Source organism: Trichomycterus rosablanca, unplaced genomic scaffold (assembly GCF_030014385.1).
Source record: "Trichomycterus rosablanca isolate fTriRos1 unplaced genomic scaffold, fTriRos1.hap1 scaffold_202, whole genome shotgun sequence".
NCBI lineage: Eukaryota > Metazoa > Chordata > Actinopteri > Siluriformes > Trichomycteridae > Trichomycterus > Trichomycterus rosablanca.
In genome coordinates, this window is record NW_026947030.1 from 1 (window position 1) to 18,050 (window position 18,050).

Sequence of the window (18,050 nt, forward strand, 5' to 3'; positions counted from 1 at the left end):
GCTCTCTCCTCCAGTTTTGTCCGGGTGGAGATCTGTTCGACCACATCGATAATAACGACAGGTTGTCGGAGGAGGAGACGCGCAGGATCTTCCGTCAGATCGTCTCGGCGCTGGCCTACGTCCACAGCCAGGGATACGCCCACCGTGACCTTAAGCCAGTGCGTCAGCCAAACGATTTCCACTTATACTTTGTGCTCTTTCTTTGTTAGTGCTTGGACATGACGTGTTTTATTTTGACTCTCAGGAAAACATGATGCTGGATGAGAAGAACAACATCAAGCTCATCGACTTTGGTCTCTGTGCCAAACCAGAGGTTCGTGTCTCTCCTAAGACTGTAGTGTATACTTAAATCAAGCGTGCCATTCAGAGAGTCTAGTAAGGTGGTGTGCTTACCCCCATCCATCATGCTAAAGCCTTGCACACATGGTGTCCACAATTAGTTTCAGTGATCAGTTAGATGAACAGGACGTCACAGAGCCATGCTGGTTCAGTTTGTGTGCTGTGTTGCAGATGCGAGTCAACAGTTGGACCTTTGGTTGATAGAAATCTGTTTTGTTGTAGGGTGGATTGGGTACTGCTCTGATTGAGGGCTGTGGAACCCCTCCCTACTTGGCACCAGAAATCATTGATGCGCAACCCTATCTTGGTGCAGAGGTAGGTTTGTGTGGGGTGTGTCCCCAGGTTATTCCTGATAAACTTCAATTGAAAAGTCTCCAAATCCAAGGTGTTCAGTCCCCTCTGTAGCCCCATTCATGAGTTATTCTATGAGGTCTGGATGAGGGGACTGACCAGGGTAAAGCATGGTTAAAAAAGACAATGAATATGTGTGTGTGTGTGTGTGTTTTAGGCAGATGTTTGGAGCTTGGGTGTTGTCCTATATGACATGCTGTGTGGCTACCTCCCGTTCGATGGTGACAACTTTGTGGAGCTCCATGAACAAATCACTGTAAGTCTTGGAACTACAATGAAACACCATTGGCATACACGTCTTGTTACGATTATGAAATTGAATCCATTATTTAATGATCAGCAGCATGTTAAACATACAGTAAAAGTAACAGTAACGGCTTGTGGCGATGTCCTTTGATCAGATGTGATTGTTTTGCTCTGTGTTTCCTCAGAAAGGACATTTTGACACTCCTGACTGGCTATCTCCTGGTTCTGTACTGCTGATTAAGGAAATGCTGCAGGTGTGTGTTTATGGTGTGTTTAATGTGAGCAAAGTGGGTGTGTGTTTCTCTGTGGGCTTCATCACCTGAAGTTCTTGTATCTTGTCCTGTAGGTGGTTCCAGAGCGGCGCATAAAGGTGGAGCATCTGCTGGATCATGAGTGGGTAATGAAGGGGTACAGCAGCCCTGTGGAATGGCACAGCACATGTCCGGTACAACATCCACCCTAGACGTAGTACAGTGACATGATGGAGATCCACCGTACAGAAGATTGTATCTTTATTATCCTACATACTCATATATTTGTGTCTGTGTGTGTTTTTGTGTCTCAGCTGGATCATCTAGATGAAGAAAGCATCACTGAGATGGCTGTGATGTTCAGACAGTCCAACCAAAGCATGAAGCAGCTGGTGTCTGAGGTACATTTCAGTACTTGTATCTGCATCAACACAGATGCTAAAATGTAGACACATATTTATTAGTGATCAGACCACAGCTACGTATCTTTTGCTCTTGAGAAGGAAGCAGCGCAGTAGTCCAGTGTGTAGCTGAGCGGACGTGTAAGAAATAGTAACATTTCCACAATCAGTGTATTTTACCTGATAAACGCTGCTCTACATGCTCATCTGTCCAAACACTACAGCTTCTGGAATGTTCTTACACCTCTTCTTGTTTTATTTAGCAGGAGACACCGTCGGTGTGACAAGGAGGGACGATGGTGGCACCATCCAATCAGGAAACGTTACATCTCAATTCCACATTTCAATGATTGTTGCAGATGTTTCTCTCTAACCCATCCTCTCTCTCTTTTTTTACCAGAACGATGCATTTTGGGTATCTGTGTGTGACTGGTTAGATGAACTCCACTGAGGTGCCGCCCTTGTTGATTCACACAGCTGTATGAGAAGTGTAGAACATGGATGACCAGGATCAACAAGCATCAAAATCTTATTACATTAAATAATAAATAAATAAACTCACTGAATATATGAAGGTGCATGGATGTTCATTTTTACAATAGCAACACAACGTTTCCTGACATGTTACAGAACATTAAACTCAGCAGTGAAGATACAGACCTACTGTCAGCTCACTCAGAGCAGCCTGAGATCGTTACCCTAAAACTTTATAAACTCATGTCTCTCAACTCATATTATTTCATTACAATTCTACAAAAGGGCCACAAGAGGGGGACATCACAAGGATTGTTTATTTCAACAAGGTCAAAAGATCTCGTCCGCTTTTTTCAAACGTGCTTCCAATCTGGAGACTAATGCCAAGTTCACACTACACGACTGATCGGCCATAGGGGGTCACACACTACACAATCTATCACCAACTGGAATCGCGGGCGAGCTTCTGTGGTATCCCAAACTACGTTTTGTTACGAAAATGTCCAAAAATGCACGTAAACAAGTAGTGAGCGATCAAAGTTTGTGCGCTGATGTGCAGCGTAAAATAAAAGAGGAAAAATAAATGAATCTGAGTGGATTTGGCTTGGATTGTTCTATAGTAAGTTGGAGGTTAATAAATATTTTTTGCAGTGCAGCGTGGGTGTTTTGTAGAAAACGATCAGGTCAGAAATACTTTAAAACTTGTGTGTGTGCTGATGTATTCTGATATAAACTATATTACGCCCCTGTCCCATCTTTTTACACTCCTCCCCTGCATTTCCCCTCACACTCCTCCCCTCACTGTTCGATATAGCAGTCATTGCCAGTCGGCCAACTCAGATGCAGATATCTGACATGCTAGAAATCTCGATTCGGTCCGGAGCCGATTTGGAGCCGCTTAGTGTTCACACATAGCGATTGTGAGAGTTTCGATCTCCGAGCAAACACTGAGTTGCTACCGAGCCGGCAAATCAGGACAAAAGTCGTGTAGTGTGAACAAGGCATAAGTCTGTCTAAACCCACCCTTCACATGCTAAAACTAGCAGACCTTGTTCATAGGTATGTGAGCCCAAATCCTCATTAAAAACATTTTGTACGGTTTGCAATGAAAGCTTTTAGACAGCCATGACACATTTTGAAAGTAGCCCAATTTTCAACCATGACTGAATTTTTTAAACAAGCCCAATTTGGCGGGAAAATCGTGAGAGTTGCCAGGTTCAGCAGAATTATCCAGCCTAATGTCTGGTCTAAAATCAACCCTGAAGCTGAAACTAGCCCAGAATCCAGGGTGTCACAGATATTGTTGAAATGGCAAATGATTGATCAGTACTACTAGTGAATCTTTTATTATTAATAATAATATACTTTCATTTTACATTCCGATTGATACTTTTTTGTGATGTATTTTGTTTACATTGGTATTACAGCTAGTAATATTTTATCATTAAACCATTAGTCGTTTTATTAATTTTTTATAATCCTTTTAGATCTCATTAAAGAACATTTAATAGTAACACTTTAAATACTAAAAGCTCTAAATTTCACTTCTGCTCTTTTCTGTTCTTTCCTCTCCTGTTTTCTTCTCCTCTCCAATCTTCTTTATTAACAATTTAGTCTTTTTATTCTCTTATGATTTATGAATAGAATTTCAGGTTACGTGAAGAACTATTTTGAATTATTACCCACCCAGTCCTTTACATCCACTTTCTATTGTCACTCCAGCTCAAGCATACATACAAATACATGGACCGTCAGTTTAGTCACATTTAACAACCATGGACACATTTGCTGACATCGGATTCAAAACCAAACTCTCATCACACAGAGGACTCAGATGGAATTTACAGTTTAACAAATACATTTATTCATCAATAAAGAAACACTTGTCTCCCGACCTCTCAACTGGTCTTGGTCAATTGATCACCTCCATGATAAGAAAACACCTGAACTACCACAATAGTATTTATTTATTTTTGAATGTAATTTCAGTGCAGTCTGTATTAGGATTTATATGAACTGGGTTTTATGCACTAGAAGATGGTGGGATAATTAAATGTAAATATGAGTATTTCTTTTAACAAAGGAGTTTAGTTTTAATCTACTTTAATAAACACAGAACAACTTTTACTTTCAAGTGGAAGAATTCTACCCTGGTCTTTATGGTGTTTGCAAAGTTTTCATAAATGAATAGCCTCTTACTTTAACACTTCTAGGTCTACACTCCAAAATTCTAGTCTTTAGATGATTTCCACTTAGCAAATAATGAACCGTCCTCCACCAGAATGTACATGAGAAGGTGTGAATGGAGGGCTGTGGACTGAACAGTGTTGCATTGTTCTATCATCATGAGTCTTTGTTCTTTGTGTTTATCTATACGTAGATCAAATTAGTGGTAGCTAAACTCCTTTGTTAAAAGAAATACTCATATTTACGTTTAATTATCCCACCATCTTCTAGTGCATAAAACCCAGTTCATATGAATCCTAGTGAAGAAAAGCATGTTTTAAAATGTAAAACCATAAACAGCACCGTCTGTAAAGATGAATCCTCTTGTGCTTATAGACTAGTTGGTTTGTATTGTTATTTTTAAGCTTCTACTGGTGTGAAGGTGTGAGTTGGAAAAGAAAACATGACATTAGAGAAACTGCTTGGAAGAACGTCTAGGACTGACTGTAGTCTTCTCTAAAGCTACCTGAGCAGTGTTGGGGTAGTTACTCAAAAAAGTAATCCATTACTCATTACTCATTACTTAACTAAAATTGTAATGGGATTACTTTACTCATTACATCCTGGAAAATGTAATCTCGTTCCTCATTACTTTACTTTCACGTTACATTCTAAAACCCAAACAAATACTGTATACTGGAATCACATCTACAAACAAATTCCATTTATTTACTTTATTTATTTAGTTTCAGAAAAATCCTCTCTTGTGCAGAGATGTACCTGTGTTTGTTTCTGCTTTAAAACATACACGCCATGAACCAATCAGATTTAACATCATTAAACGAGTTTATTCCTTAATTATTTGTCCTTATACTAGAGGAGCGACTCGGTTCTTTTAGTTCATTTCAAAAGAGTCGTTCAATAGAATCGGTTCGTTCGCGAACGACTCATCCCTCATCACAGTAACTGTAATGTCATTACAAATATGTAACTGTAACGCGTTACATGACTTCGTTACAGATAAAAAGTAATCACGTGACTGTACCGCGTTCCCCCCAACACTGTAGCTGAGAGATACAGGGCTAATGGAGATGTTTTACTGCTAAGCTGCTGTTCAACTCCAGTCCAGTTGGTGGCGCTGGTGCGTCTTAAGTTGTTCTGCCAACCGCCATTAAACATCATAAGAAGAACAAGAAGCTGCTGTGTTTGTACTGTAGAGCCTCATCTGTAAGTAAAATATGTATTTAATTATAACCCTTATATTTAATTATAACCACATTCTAATTAATAATAAAACTAGAGTTTATAATAAAACATCACTGTGAGGATTTGAGGAGCTTTAACTTCAGTTTTATTTAAACACACAAACTATTAGCTGCTCCGCTAACTGTTAGCATCACACATGATTCAGTACTGATGAACCGATTCATTGAACCGATGAATCAGTGGATTGTAACGGATTCAGAGTTTATTCATTATTAAATCTAACATTTTGATATAAACGCGTCACATTTTCAGCTTTGTTTACAGTGTTTAATGTTTGATACAAACAGCGAGTTCTTGTAGCTTTGTTTACAGGTTGTTTTACAGGTTTATAGTAAAAGTTAAAAGTATTAGTACAGCACTGTTATTGGGAGTGGATGAGAAACTAGATGTAAAGAACATCAGACTTAATCATTTCACTTTGGGCCACAAAACCACTTCCACCAAACTCAAAGGCTTGTTTCCCAGACAGGGATTAAGGCTTATAGTCCAGGACTACATTTAGCTTTAAATAGAGAATCTCCATTCAAAATGCTGTGTAGTCTAGGACTAGGCTTAATCCCCGTCTGTGAAACCAACCCAAAAAGTTCTATTAGAAGTCTTTTTTGTCTGATGCTGCTCAGTCCCACAATAGTTTCAACATTTTCACCCTGTTTACAGCCTCACAGCATTAAAAATAAACAGTTAAAACAGTCTGAAAGAATTTTCCTGGATTTCTCTTTAATAGGGAATAAAGTACATTTGTCTATCTGTCTGTCTGCCTGTCAGCTCTTTTAATAATGCAGTCAGCAGAAGAGGGACACGTCACCCCCATAGATCTACAAAATGAAGGATTCCAAGAGAAACTAATAAAAAAGGAGGAGGAAGAAGATGGAAGTTACTTCTGTAAGTAAATGTGGAGCAATTTGCCATGTTAGTGCAGTACAGTGTGGTTAGTATAGTAGAAATAATAAGAGAATGTGGATAGTGGGATTAGAACCTGTACTGTACCGTACTGTCCTGTGTAGAAGTGCTGATACTTCCAGTCTGGATTAAATCTAAGTAGTATTTATTTGTGGTAACTAAACCCACAACCTTCAGTTTCCTCCAGTTGTTGAGTTTCTTCTTCACATATTGATGAATTTCAGGTGAAGGATCTTTAATCCCTGTGGAACACGTCACCTCTGAGGAACACCTCACCCCAGAGGACCAACAGTGTGGAGGTTTCCAGATGAAGCCTGTGAAGAAGGAAGAACCTGAAGATAAAGATGAACTCAGTAAGATATTTTTTATCTTGAGTAAAATAAGATTTGGATTGAATAGAATCAGAGGAACCTGGGATGAAGCATCATACAGTGAAAGCTTGTATTGTGCTCATGCAGATCAGTGTGAGCAGGAAATGATGAATGCAGGATGAATCACGTTACAGGACTTTAGCATCAGATCTCAGTTTAACAATTACTAACAGTATTTATTATTTATAATGTTATAAATGTATATGATTATTTATAATGTTATAAATGTATTTGATTATTTATAATGTTATAAATGTATTTGATTATAATGTTATAAATGTATTTGATTATTTATAATGTTATAAATGTATTTGATTATTTATAATGTTATAAATGTAATTGATTATTTATAATGTTATAAATGTATTTATTATTTATAATGTTATAAATGTACTTGATTATTTACAATGTTATAAATGTATTTGATTATTTATAATGTTATAAATGTATTTGATTATTTATAATGTTATAAATGTATTTGATTATTTATAATGTTATAAATGTATTTGATTATTTATAATGTTATAAATGTATTTGATTATAATGTTATAAATGTATTTGATTATTTATAATGTTATAAATGTGTTTGATTATTTATAATGTTATAAATGTATTTGATTATTTATAATATTATAAATGTATTTGATTATTTATAATGTTATAAATGTATTTTATTATTTATAATGTTATAAATGTATTTGATTATTTATAATGTTATAAATGTATTTTATTATTTATAATGTTATAAATGTATTTAATTATTTATAATGTTATAAATGTATTTGATTATTTATAATGTTATAAATGTATATTATTATTTATAATGTTATAAATATATTTGATTATTTATAATGTTTTAAATGTATTTGATTATTTATAATGTTATAAATGTATTTGATTATTTATAATATTATAAATGTATTTGATTATTTATAATGTTTTAAATGTATTTGATTATTTATAATGTTATAAATGTATTTGAATATTTATAATGTTATAAATGTATTTGATTATTTATAATATTATAAATGTATTTGATTATTTATAATGTTATAAACGTATTTGATTATTTATAATATTATAAATATACTTGATTATTTATAATATTATAAATGTATTTGATTATTTATAATGTTATAAATGTATTTGATTATTTATAATGTTATAAATGTATTGATTATTTATAGGGCTGTCGAAGTTAACGCGATAATAACGCATTAACGCAATCTCAATTTAACGCGATTAAGATAAATAGTGCCATTAACGCAAATTCTAGTTCATGTTGAGACTTGACTGGTAGAACAAACGTTTTAATGTCGGACATGTCACCGTTTTTCATTTGCGGTTTGTTAACAAAATGTAAAAGAGCGTCGTAGCATCTGCACTTGCATAATAAAGAAATAAATACACGCTATATTCACAAGTTGTCGGGAGCAGAACACTTTATTAACTTATTCTGTTACGGTAAAGAATACCGGACAGCTGAGTCAAGCACGTTGTCCATGAACTATGGAAGCCCCAAAGGGTCAAAACACACTCACTTCGTGTAGAAACGTCCATCAAACCATTGGATAGTATTACTACCTAGTATGTGAGTGAATAAAACTCCCTTACAGTTTTCTCTTGTCCCAGCAGTTTTTAACATTAGTACATTTAGCATAAAATGTGTTCACCATTTTAATTGTAACATTTCACTTAAAAATCCTTGTTTTCTATAACATTTACACAGATTTTTTTTAATGCGATTAATCGCGATTAACTATATGAAATTCTGAGATTAATCGCGATTAAAAATTTTAATCGTTTGACAGCCCTAATTATTTATAATGTTATAAATGTATTTAATTATTTTGTGCTTCAGAACTGAACAAGGATTTCTGCTGCTCCTCGTGTCCACGTTCCTCTACAACCCAAAATCAGCTCCACAATCACATCAAGAGCTGCAACCATGTTAAATATGAGACTCTGGTGAAGATTAAGACTGAACATGAGGATCTGACGCCCACCAGAAGCTCCAGTAATCAGCAAACGTCCGCTGGTACTGTCAGCATTAACACCTCTCTCAGTCCCACACAGGAAGAAGGAAACGTCTGCTCACAGTGTGGGAAGAGCTTCAAGTTCCAGTGTCATCTCAAAATACACCAGCGCATTCACACTGGAGAGAAACTGTATCAGTGCTCACAGTGTGGAAAGAGGTTCAGGTTCCAGTGTCATCTCAAAATACACCAGCGCATTCACACAGGAGAGAAACCATATCAGTGCTCACAGTGTGAAAAGAGTTTTATTACACAGGGTGATCTTAAAAAACACCAGCGCATTCACACTGCAGAGCAACCGTATCAGTGCTCACAATGTGGGAAGAGTTTTCTTAGACAGAGTGAGCTCAAAATACACCAGCGCATTCACACTGGAGAGAAACCATATCAGTGCTCACAGTGTGGGAAACGTTTTAATAGACAGAGTGATCTAAAAAAACACCAGCGCATTCACACTGGCGAAAAACCATATCAGTGCTCACAGTGTGGGAAGCGTTTTAATACACAGAGTAAGCTCAAAACACACCAGCGCATTCACACTGGAGAGAAACCATATCAGTGCTCACAATGTGGAAAGAGTTTTAATACAAAGTGTGAGCTCAAAATACACCAGCGCATTCACACTGGAGAGAAACCGTATCAGTGCTCACTCTGTGGGAAAAGTTTTAATCAACAGACTCATTTCAAAACACACCAGCACATTCACAGTGGAGAGAAACCATATCAGTGCTCACAGTGTGGAAGGGGTTTTAATACAAAGAGTGATTTGAAAAAACACCAGCACATTCACTCTGGAGAGAAACCATATCAGTGTTCACAGTGTGGAAAGAGTTTTAATCAACAGAGTAATCTCAAAAGACACCAGCACATTCACACTGGAGAGAAAACGTTTCAGTGCTCACAGTGTGGTAAGGGTTTTATTACAAAGAGTGATCTCATAACCCACCAGCGCATTCACACTGGAGAGAAACCGTATCAGTGTTCACAGTGTGGAAAGAGTTTTAATACAAAGAGTGTGGTTAAAATACACCAGCGCATTCACACTGGAGAGAAACCATATCAGTGCTCACAGTGTGGGAAGAGTTTTAATCAAAAGAGTCATATCAAAATCCACCAGCGCATTCACACTGGAGAGAAACCGTATCAGTGCTCACAATGTGAAAAGAGTTTTACTAGACAGAGTGAGCTCAAAATCCACCAGCGCATTCACAGTGGAGAGAAACCGTATCAGTGCTCACAATGTGGGAAGAGCTTTAATACAAAGAGTGCTCTTAAAAGACACCAGGGCATTCACACTGGAGAGAAACATTAGCTGCATCCAGAGTTGCATACTAACAGAGTCTGTACTAGATTGGAGGAAGTACGCAGCGCTTTCAGTACAGAAGTGTGCAGTATGCACACAACACTAGGGGTGGGCAATATGGCCTTTAAAAAATATCACTCGCGATACAAAAGAACACTTTTGTTTTGCAGACACTCAGGAAATTTAAGGTACAAATGTTATTAAATGTCCATTACATTAAGCATCACTTCCAGTAGGGCTGGGCGATATGGCTAAAAAACTCATATTCCCATATAAACAGTGTATCACGAAAGTGAGTACACCCCTCACATTTCTGCAAATATTTTATTATATCTTTTCATGGGACAACACTATAGACATGAAACTTGGATATAACTTAGAGTAGTCAGTGTACAACTTGTATAGCAGTGTAGATTTACTGTCTTCTGAAAATAACTCAACACACAGCCATTAATGTCTAAATAGCTGCAACATAAGTGAGTACACCCCTCAGTGAACATGTCCAAATTGTGCCCAAAGTGTCAATATTTTGTGTGACCACCATTATTATCCAGCACTGCCTTAACCCTCCTGGGCATGGAATTCACCAGAGCTGCACAGGTTGCTACTGGAATCCTCTTCCACTCCTCCATGATGACATCACGGAGCTGGTGGATGTTAGACACCTTGAACTCCTCCACCTTCCACTTGAGGATGCGCCACAGGTGCTCAATTGGGTTTAGTCCATCACCTTTACCTTCAGCTTCCTCAGCAAGGCAGTTGTCATCTTGGAGGTTGTGTTTGGGGTCGTTATCCTGTTGGAAAACTGCCATAAGGCCCAGTTTTCGAAGGGAGGGGATCATGCTCTGTTTCTGAATGTCACAGTACATGTTGGAATTCATGTTTCCCTCAATGAACTGCAGCTCCCCAGTGCCAGCAACACTCATGCAGCCCAAGACCATGATGCTACCACCACCATGCTTGACTGTAGGCAAGATACAGTTGTCTTGGTACTTCTCACCAGGGCGCCGCCACACATGCTGGACACCATCTGAGCCAAACAAGTTTATCTTGGTCTCGTCAGACCACAGGGCATTCCAGTAATCCATGTTCTTGGACTGCTTGTCTTCAGCAAACTGTTTGCGGGCTTTCTTGTGCGTCAGCTTCCTTCTGGGATGACGACCATGCAGACCGAGTTGATGCAGTGTGCGGCGTATGGTCTGAGCACTGACAGGCTGACCTCCCACGTCTTCAACCTCTGCAGCAATGCTGGCAGCACTCATGTGTCTATTTTTTAAAGCCAACCTCTGGATATGACGCCGAACACGTGGACTCAACTTCTTTGGTCGACCCTGGCAAAACCTGTTCAGAGTGGAACATGTCCTGGAAAACCGCTGTATGATTTTGGCCACCATGCTGTAGCTCAGTTTCAGGGTGTTAGCAATCTTCTTATAGCCCAGGCCATCTTTGTGGAGAGCAACAATTCTATTTCTCACATCCTCAGAGAGTTCTTTGCCATGAGGTGCCATGTTGAATATCCAGTGGCCAGTATGAGAGAATTGTACCCAAAACACCAAATTTAACAGCCCTGCTCCCCATTTACACCTGGGACCTTGACACATGACACCAGGGAGGGACAACGACACATTTGGGCACAATTTGGACATGTTCACTGTAGGGTGTACTCACTTATGTTGCCAGCTATTTAGACATTAATGGCTGTGTGTTGAGTTATTTTCAGAAGACAGTAAATCTACACTGCTATACAAGCTGTACACTGACTACTCGAAGTTATATCCAAGTTTCATGTCTATAGTGTTGTCCCATGAAAAGCTATAATGAAATATTTGCAGAAATGTGAGGGGTGTACTCACTTTTGTGATACACTGTATATATATATACAATATAAAGAAGTACTGTTTGTTTGTTTATTAGGATTTTAACCTCATGTTTTACACTTTGATTACATTCATGACAGGAACGGTAGTTACTCATAACACAAGATTCATCAGTTCTCAAGGTTATATCAAACACAGTCATGAACAATTTAGTGTCTCCAATTCACCTCACTTGCATATCTTTGGACTGTGGGATGGAGCCGGAGCACCCGGATGAAACCTATGCGGACATGGGGAGAACATGCAAACAACACAGAAATGACCCAGACCGCCCCACCTGGGGATCGAACCCAGAACCTTCTTGCTGGATCTTGTGACCTTGGCTGATGATCTACACTGGATGTTAGATGCTGCAGAGTAGTGTTCATAGTTTTTACTCATGTATGAGAGGTGAATAAGCAAATGTGGCTCAGTGATGGTAGTGGACACTTGAATATCTACAAAAAATACAAGGGACAATCTTTGGGTTATAAAATTATATACGATCAGCCATAACATTAAAACCACCTCCTTGTATGTATACTCTTTTTCTATCAGCTCCACTAACCATATAGTTTACTAACCATTTACTGACTTTCTCTATGGGATTAATAAAGTTATCTATCTATAGGTGCACTTTGTAGCTCTACAGTTCCACTGTCGTCCATCAGTTACTCTGCATACTTTGTTAGCCCCCTTTTACTTTATTCTTCAATAGTCAGGACCTCCACATGACCACCTCAGAGCAGGTACTATTTAGGTGGTGGATCATTCTCAGCACTGCAGTGACACTGATGTGGTTGGTGGTGTGTTACTGTGTGTTGTGCTTATATGACTGGATCAGACACAGCATCGCTGCTGGAGTTTTCAAATACCGTGTCCACTCACTGTCCACTCTTAAATTATACACACCTGCTTTGTTGGTCCACCTTGTGGATGTAGTCAGAGATGGTAGGTCGTCTGTTGCTTATTATTGTATTACTATTATTGTTGTTGTTGTTCTTGTTGCTTATTGTAGCTTTTAAGTTTACGTTATCCACAGTATTCAATGAACTTTAATTATTTAGCAGCTGTTGTCTAATGCTAGAAACTGTTAGCCTTTTAGCTAACGTTACCTGAAGTGTTTCAGTTCAGACTACCAGTTAACCTGAAACTAACTAGATAACATTACCTAACAGTTTCCATTTCCAAATTGTTCTCTATCTTAATCCAAAACTCATTAATATACTTTCTGCTTACATTTTACTAAGTAAAAAGTTGTTAAGATTAAATGTTTATTTACCTCACACGAACGAACGATTCCTCTTCTTCAACGGCTCGCGTCGCACTGTTGCTATGGTGACGCTCGTTCTGCCGCCGCTGAATCAGAGACTGGACGCTGGGCCACAGCCGGACAACCAGCGTCGGCGCGCACGCGTTTCTACGAGCACCAGCCAAACCCAGCTGTGGTAACAACTGGGCCGGATCTGGCTACATTGATTCTGGCCGATTCTGACACTCGGCCGACTGTGCCGATAGAAAAGTGGGAACTGGGCCAGATGATTGTGCTAGCTGGGTTAACTTAGAAACCTTCCGTGAACGTTACTGGAACGATACTTTATACACATAAGAAATAAAACCTTATACAAGCTTTACCTAACGTTCTCTGTTAGTTCTCATAAAACCATGAGAGAACGTTAGGTTTCATAGTTTTATAGTTGGTACTTGTAAGTAAAGGTTGATCTACATGGACCGTCCCAAGCAAAAGGCTGTTTTTTTGGTAAGTTCCTACCAAAAAACTTTAAAGATCATAAGAAAACCTTCCGGGAACGTTACTGGAACGTTACTTTAAACACATAAGAAAGAAAACCTTAAGGCAACTTTTAGATAACGTTCTCTGTTAGTTTTCATAAAAACATGAGAGAACGTTAGGTTTCATAGTTCCCGGAACGTTCCGGGAACAGCGCTAATTTTTTAAACGAAAATAGAACGTTCCCATAACGTTATGGGATGGTTCCCTAAAAATAACCATAGGGGAACCAAAATCTAACGTTACGGGAACGTTCTGTGTTAGCTGGGTAAACTTAACTCGGTGCAGTTTAACAGTGGAATAGTTATTTTGATACCTGGGTGGCAATGTTTAACTAAAATTACTTTTATTTACTGACTGAAAACTTCTAAATTAGCTCAGAATTATATAAATCACGTAAGTTTAAAAAATCTGAGATGTAAAAGTAAAGTCTGAAGTTTTGTGTGTGTGTATTTTCCTTTTTGGCTTTATTTACTCAGCAAATGGTGAATCAATGACAATGATTTGCCTTTTGGTGTTACAATTTGGCATAGAACAGTCACATGTGGAACACTATTCTCTACTCATCATTGATAAGAGTGTTTTTACCTAAATAAAGCCAGGTTCCACCGAGATTTGAACTGGGATCACTGGATTCAAAGTCCAGAGTGCTAACCATTACACCATGGAACCACGCAGTGAGGTTTTACTTAAGCCCAAAAGTTAATAATTAGTCATTTAAGAGCAAGTTGGCTGTTTGATGGCGCTGTAAACAATGATTTGCGATTATATTTTGGGATGGAGCGGCACTTGACACTGACAGCCCTTCAGTTATGGAGCTGCCACACAGAAACGATGGAGAGCTTTACTGTTGTTGAGCAGAACAGATCTTCGTGTGAGATGACTGAGGTTCATGTATTTTTCTTTTAAGAATAAATAAAAGCTGATGCTGTAACCTCATACTTTCCTAATACTTTTATTCTACACGGTCTAAATTTATTTTAGTCTTCTGCCATGTGCAGTGCAAGAATTCACTAAATTACACAGCAGTTCTCTTTTTATTTATTTATTTATTTTTGCCATTGACAAAATTGATTGTAATCATTTATAAAGGTCATGCCATGTTCATTAGGTGAAATGAAGCCAGAATTAAAGATGGTAGAAGAACAGGGTGGTATTCTTACTTTCAGTGATTAAATTACTCAGGTTAGAAAGTCCTGATACACAGCACATGCTTACCTGACTCTCAGCCATGCTACCTTTAATAGTTAACCGCAACCTTGGTGTTATTAGCACCATGCTCTAACCAACTGAGCTAACCAGCCAGTTCATCTGTTCTCTTTAGATCTTTGTACATAATTCTACACTAACTCCATTCAACCAGCTGCATGGCAGAAACAAAAACCTTTTGTAACCCGTAATTAGTTTCATGTTATTTTAATGATCTGAGATCTCAGTCCTACTTCAGACATCACTGTCTACTCATTTCTTATGTTCAGACTTTCTTAATACACATCTAAGAGGTTTTGTAGGTTCTTAAATGTTTGTCCTATGAAAACTACACTATATTGCCAAAAATATTCGCTCGTCTGCCTTCACACGCATATGAACTTGAGTGAGGTCCCATTTAATTTAATATAATGTCGGCCCATCCTTTGCAGCTATAACAGCTTCAACACTTCTGGGAAGGTTTAGGAGTGTTTATGGGAATTTTTGACCATTCTTCCAGAAGCGCATTTGTGAGGTCAGACACTGATGTTGGACGAGAAGGCATGGCTCGCAGTCTCCACTCTAATTCATCCAAAAGGTCTTTTATTCATCTTTATGGATCTCGCTTTGTGCACTGGTGCGCAGTCATGTTGGAACAGGAAGGGGCCATCCCCAAACTGTTCCCACAAAGTTGAGAGCATGAAATTGTCCAAAATCTCTTGGTATGCTGGAGCATTAAGAGTTTCTTTCACTGGAACTAAGGGGCCGAGCCAGACTCCTGAAACGTGACTTACTTTTAATGGGAAACCTGAGCCTGGGATGATGCACACAATCGCCCTATTCTGGCAGGGATGGATGAGAGGCAGAAATGGAGCTCCTGGTCCAGAGCCCTCAGTCGCTCCCTGTACTTGTTCTTGATGTAAGTTAGGCTTGAAAAGCTCAGTTCACGCCATGAACGAATCAGATTTAACATAATTAAACAAGTTTATAGTTTATTTCTCAATTATTTGTCATTATACTAAGAGCACTGCTTCTTTTCTGCATGTTCTCTCTGTAGCTCGGTTATGGCTCTCTCAACTCAAAAAAAGCTTTATTGGCATGACAAATAAGGACATTCGTATTGCCAAAGCAAGTTACAGAAAAATAATAAAAATAACAATAAAAAAAGAACAAATATATACAAAACAGTTACTTGTGCAAAAAAATATAAAATAGAATAAAATATTTAAAAAACAGTGCAAAATAATAACAATACAAATTATAATATTTACAGTAATGAGGTAGTAATAACGATCAGTTTGTGTGTGTGTGTCTCTCTCTCTCTCTGTGTGTGTCTCGCTCGCTCGCTGCTCTCTGTTTTCGAATTTGAATTTGGACAATAAACAGCTCTTATTATGACTGATTAATTCCCTGTACTGATGCGAAGCAGACTGGGTGGATTACAGCCGCTAAGAACTGCGCAGAAATAAAAATATATATAGCGGCTCCCAGAGGCGCGACTCAGTTCCTTTTGTTCATTTTAAAGAGCCGTTCAATAGAATCGGATCGTTCGAGAACGACCCATCACTATCAGAATATTTTTGACAGCACCCCTGACAAAGCCAGACGGCACCCCATGGTTTAGACCATGCACTTGGTGATGTAAGGCTTGGATGCAGCTGCTCGGCCATGGAAACCCATTACATGAAGCTCTACACTCTGTTCTTGAGGTAATCTGAAGGCCACATGAAGTTTGGAGGTCTGTACCGATCGACTCTAAAGAAAGTTGGCAACCTCTGTGCACTATGTGCCTCAGCATCCGCTGACCCCGCTCTGTCATTTTACATGGTACCACTTGTTTCCAATCGCTTCCACTTTGTTATAATACCAATGACAGTCGACTGTGGAATATTTAGTAGTGAGGAAATTTCACGACTGGACTTGTTGCACAGGTGGCATCATGGTACCACGCTGGAATTCACTGAGCTCCTGAGAGCGACCCATTCTTTCACATATGTTTGTAGAAGCAGTCTACATGCCGAGGTGCTTGGTTTTATACACATGTGGCCATGGAAGTAATTAGAACACCTGAATTCAATGATTTGGATGGGTGAGTGAATACTTTTGGTAATATAGTGTATTTTGCATTTTGTTCCTGGACCTCATGTACAGTGTATCACAAAAGTGAGTACACCCCTCACATTTCTGCAGATATTTAAGTATATCTTTTCATGGGACAACACTGACAAAATGACACTTTGACACAATGAAAAGTAGTCTGTGTGCAGCTTATATAACAGTGTAAATTTATTCTTCCCTCAAAATAACTCAATATACAGCCATTAATGTCTAAACCACCGGCAACAAAAGTGAGTACACCCCTAAGAGACTACACCCCTAAATGTCCAAATTGAGCACTGCTTGTCATTTTCCCTCCAAAATGTCATGTGATTTGTTAGTGTTACTAGGTCTCAGGTGTGCATAGGGAGCAGGTGTGTTCAATTTAGTAGTACAGCTCTCACACTCTCTCATACTGGTCACTGAAAGTTCCAACATGGCACCTCATGGCAAAGAACTCTCTGAGGATCTTAAAAGACGAATTGTTGCGCTACATGAAGATGGCCAAGGCTACAAGAAGATTGCCAACACCCTGAAACTGAGCTGCAGCACAGTGGCCAAGATCATCCAGCGTTTTAAAAGAGCAGGGTCCACTCAGAACAGACCTCGCGTTGGTCGTCCAAAGAAGCTGAGTGCACGTGCTCAGCGTCACATCCAACTGCTGTCTTTGAAAGATAGGCGCAGGAGTGCTGTCAGCATTGCTGCAGAGATTGAAAAGGTGGGGGGTCAGCCTGTCAGTGCTCAGACCATACGCCGCACACTACATCAAATTGGTCTGCATGGCCATCACCCCAGAAGGAAGCCTCTTCTGAAGTCTCTACACAAGAAAGCCCGCAAACAGTTTGCTGAAGACATGTCAACAAAGGACATGGATTACTGGAACCATGTCCTATGGTCTGATGAGACCAAGATTAATTTGTTTGGTTCAGATGGTCTCAAGCATGTGTGGCGGCAATCAGGTGAGGAGTACAAAGATAAGTGTGTCATGCCTACAGTCAAGCATGGTGGTGGGAATG

The 18,050-nt window shown here is 38.8% G+C and overlaps 1 protein-coding gene and 1 non-coding gene across 2 annotated transcripts; one reads left to right on the forward strand and one right to left on the reverse strand.

Annotated features, from left to right (window-relative positions):
- Window positions 1–61: 61 nt before the first annotated feature.
- Window positions 62–2,147, forward strand: LOC134306516 (maternal embryonic leucine zipper kinase-like; the record flags this gene model as incomplete). Its single annotated transcript, XM_062990350.1, has 8 exons — window positions 62–158; window positions 245–313; window positions 562–654; window positions 848–946; window positions 1,122–1,190; window positions 1,283–1,381; window positions 1,502–1,588; window positions 1,855–2,147. Coding segments are annotated over 8 exons (631 nt in total), but the record flags the coding sequence as incomplete, so codon positions are not given.
- A 12,202-nt stretch (window positions 2,148–14,349) lies between these two features.
- trnaq-uug (transfer RNA glutamine (anticodon UUG)) lies at window positions 14,350–14,421 on the reverse strand. The gene has a single exon. It is a non-coding gene; the product is annotated as a tRNA-Gln (tRNA).
- Between the last annotated feature and the right edge of the window lie 3,629 nt (window positions 14,422–18,050).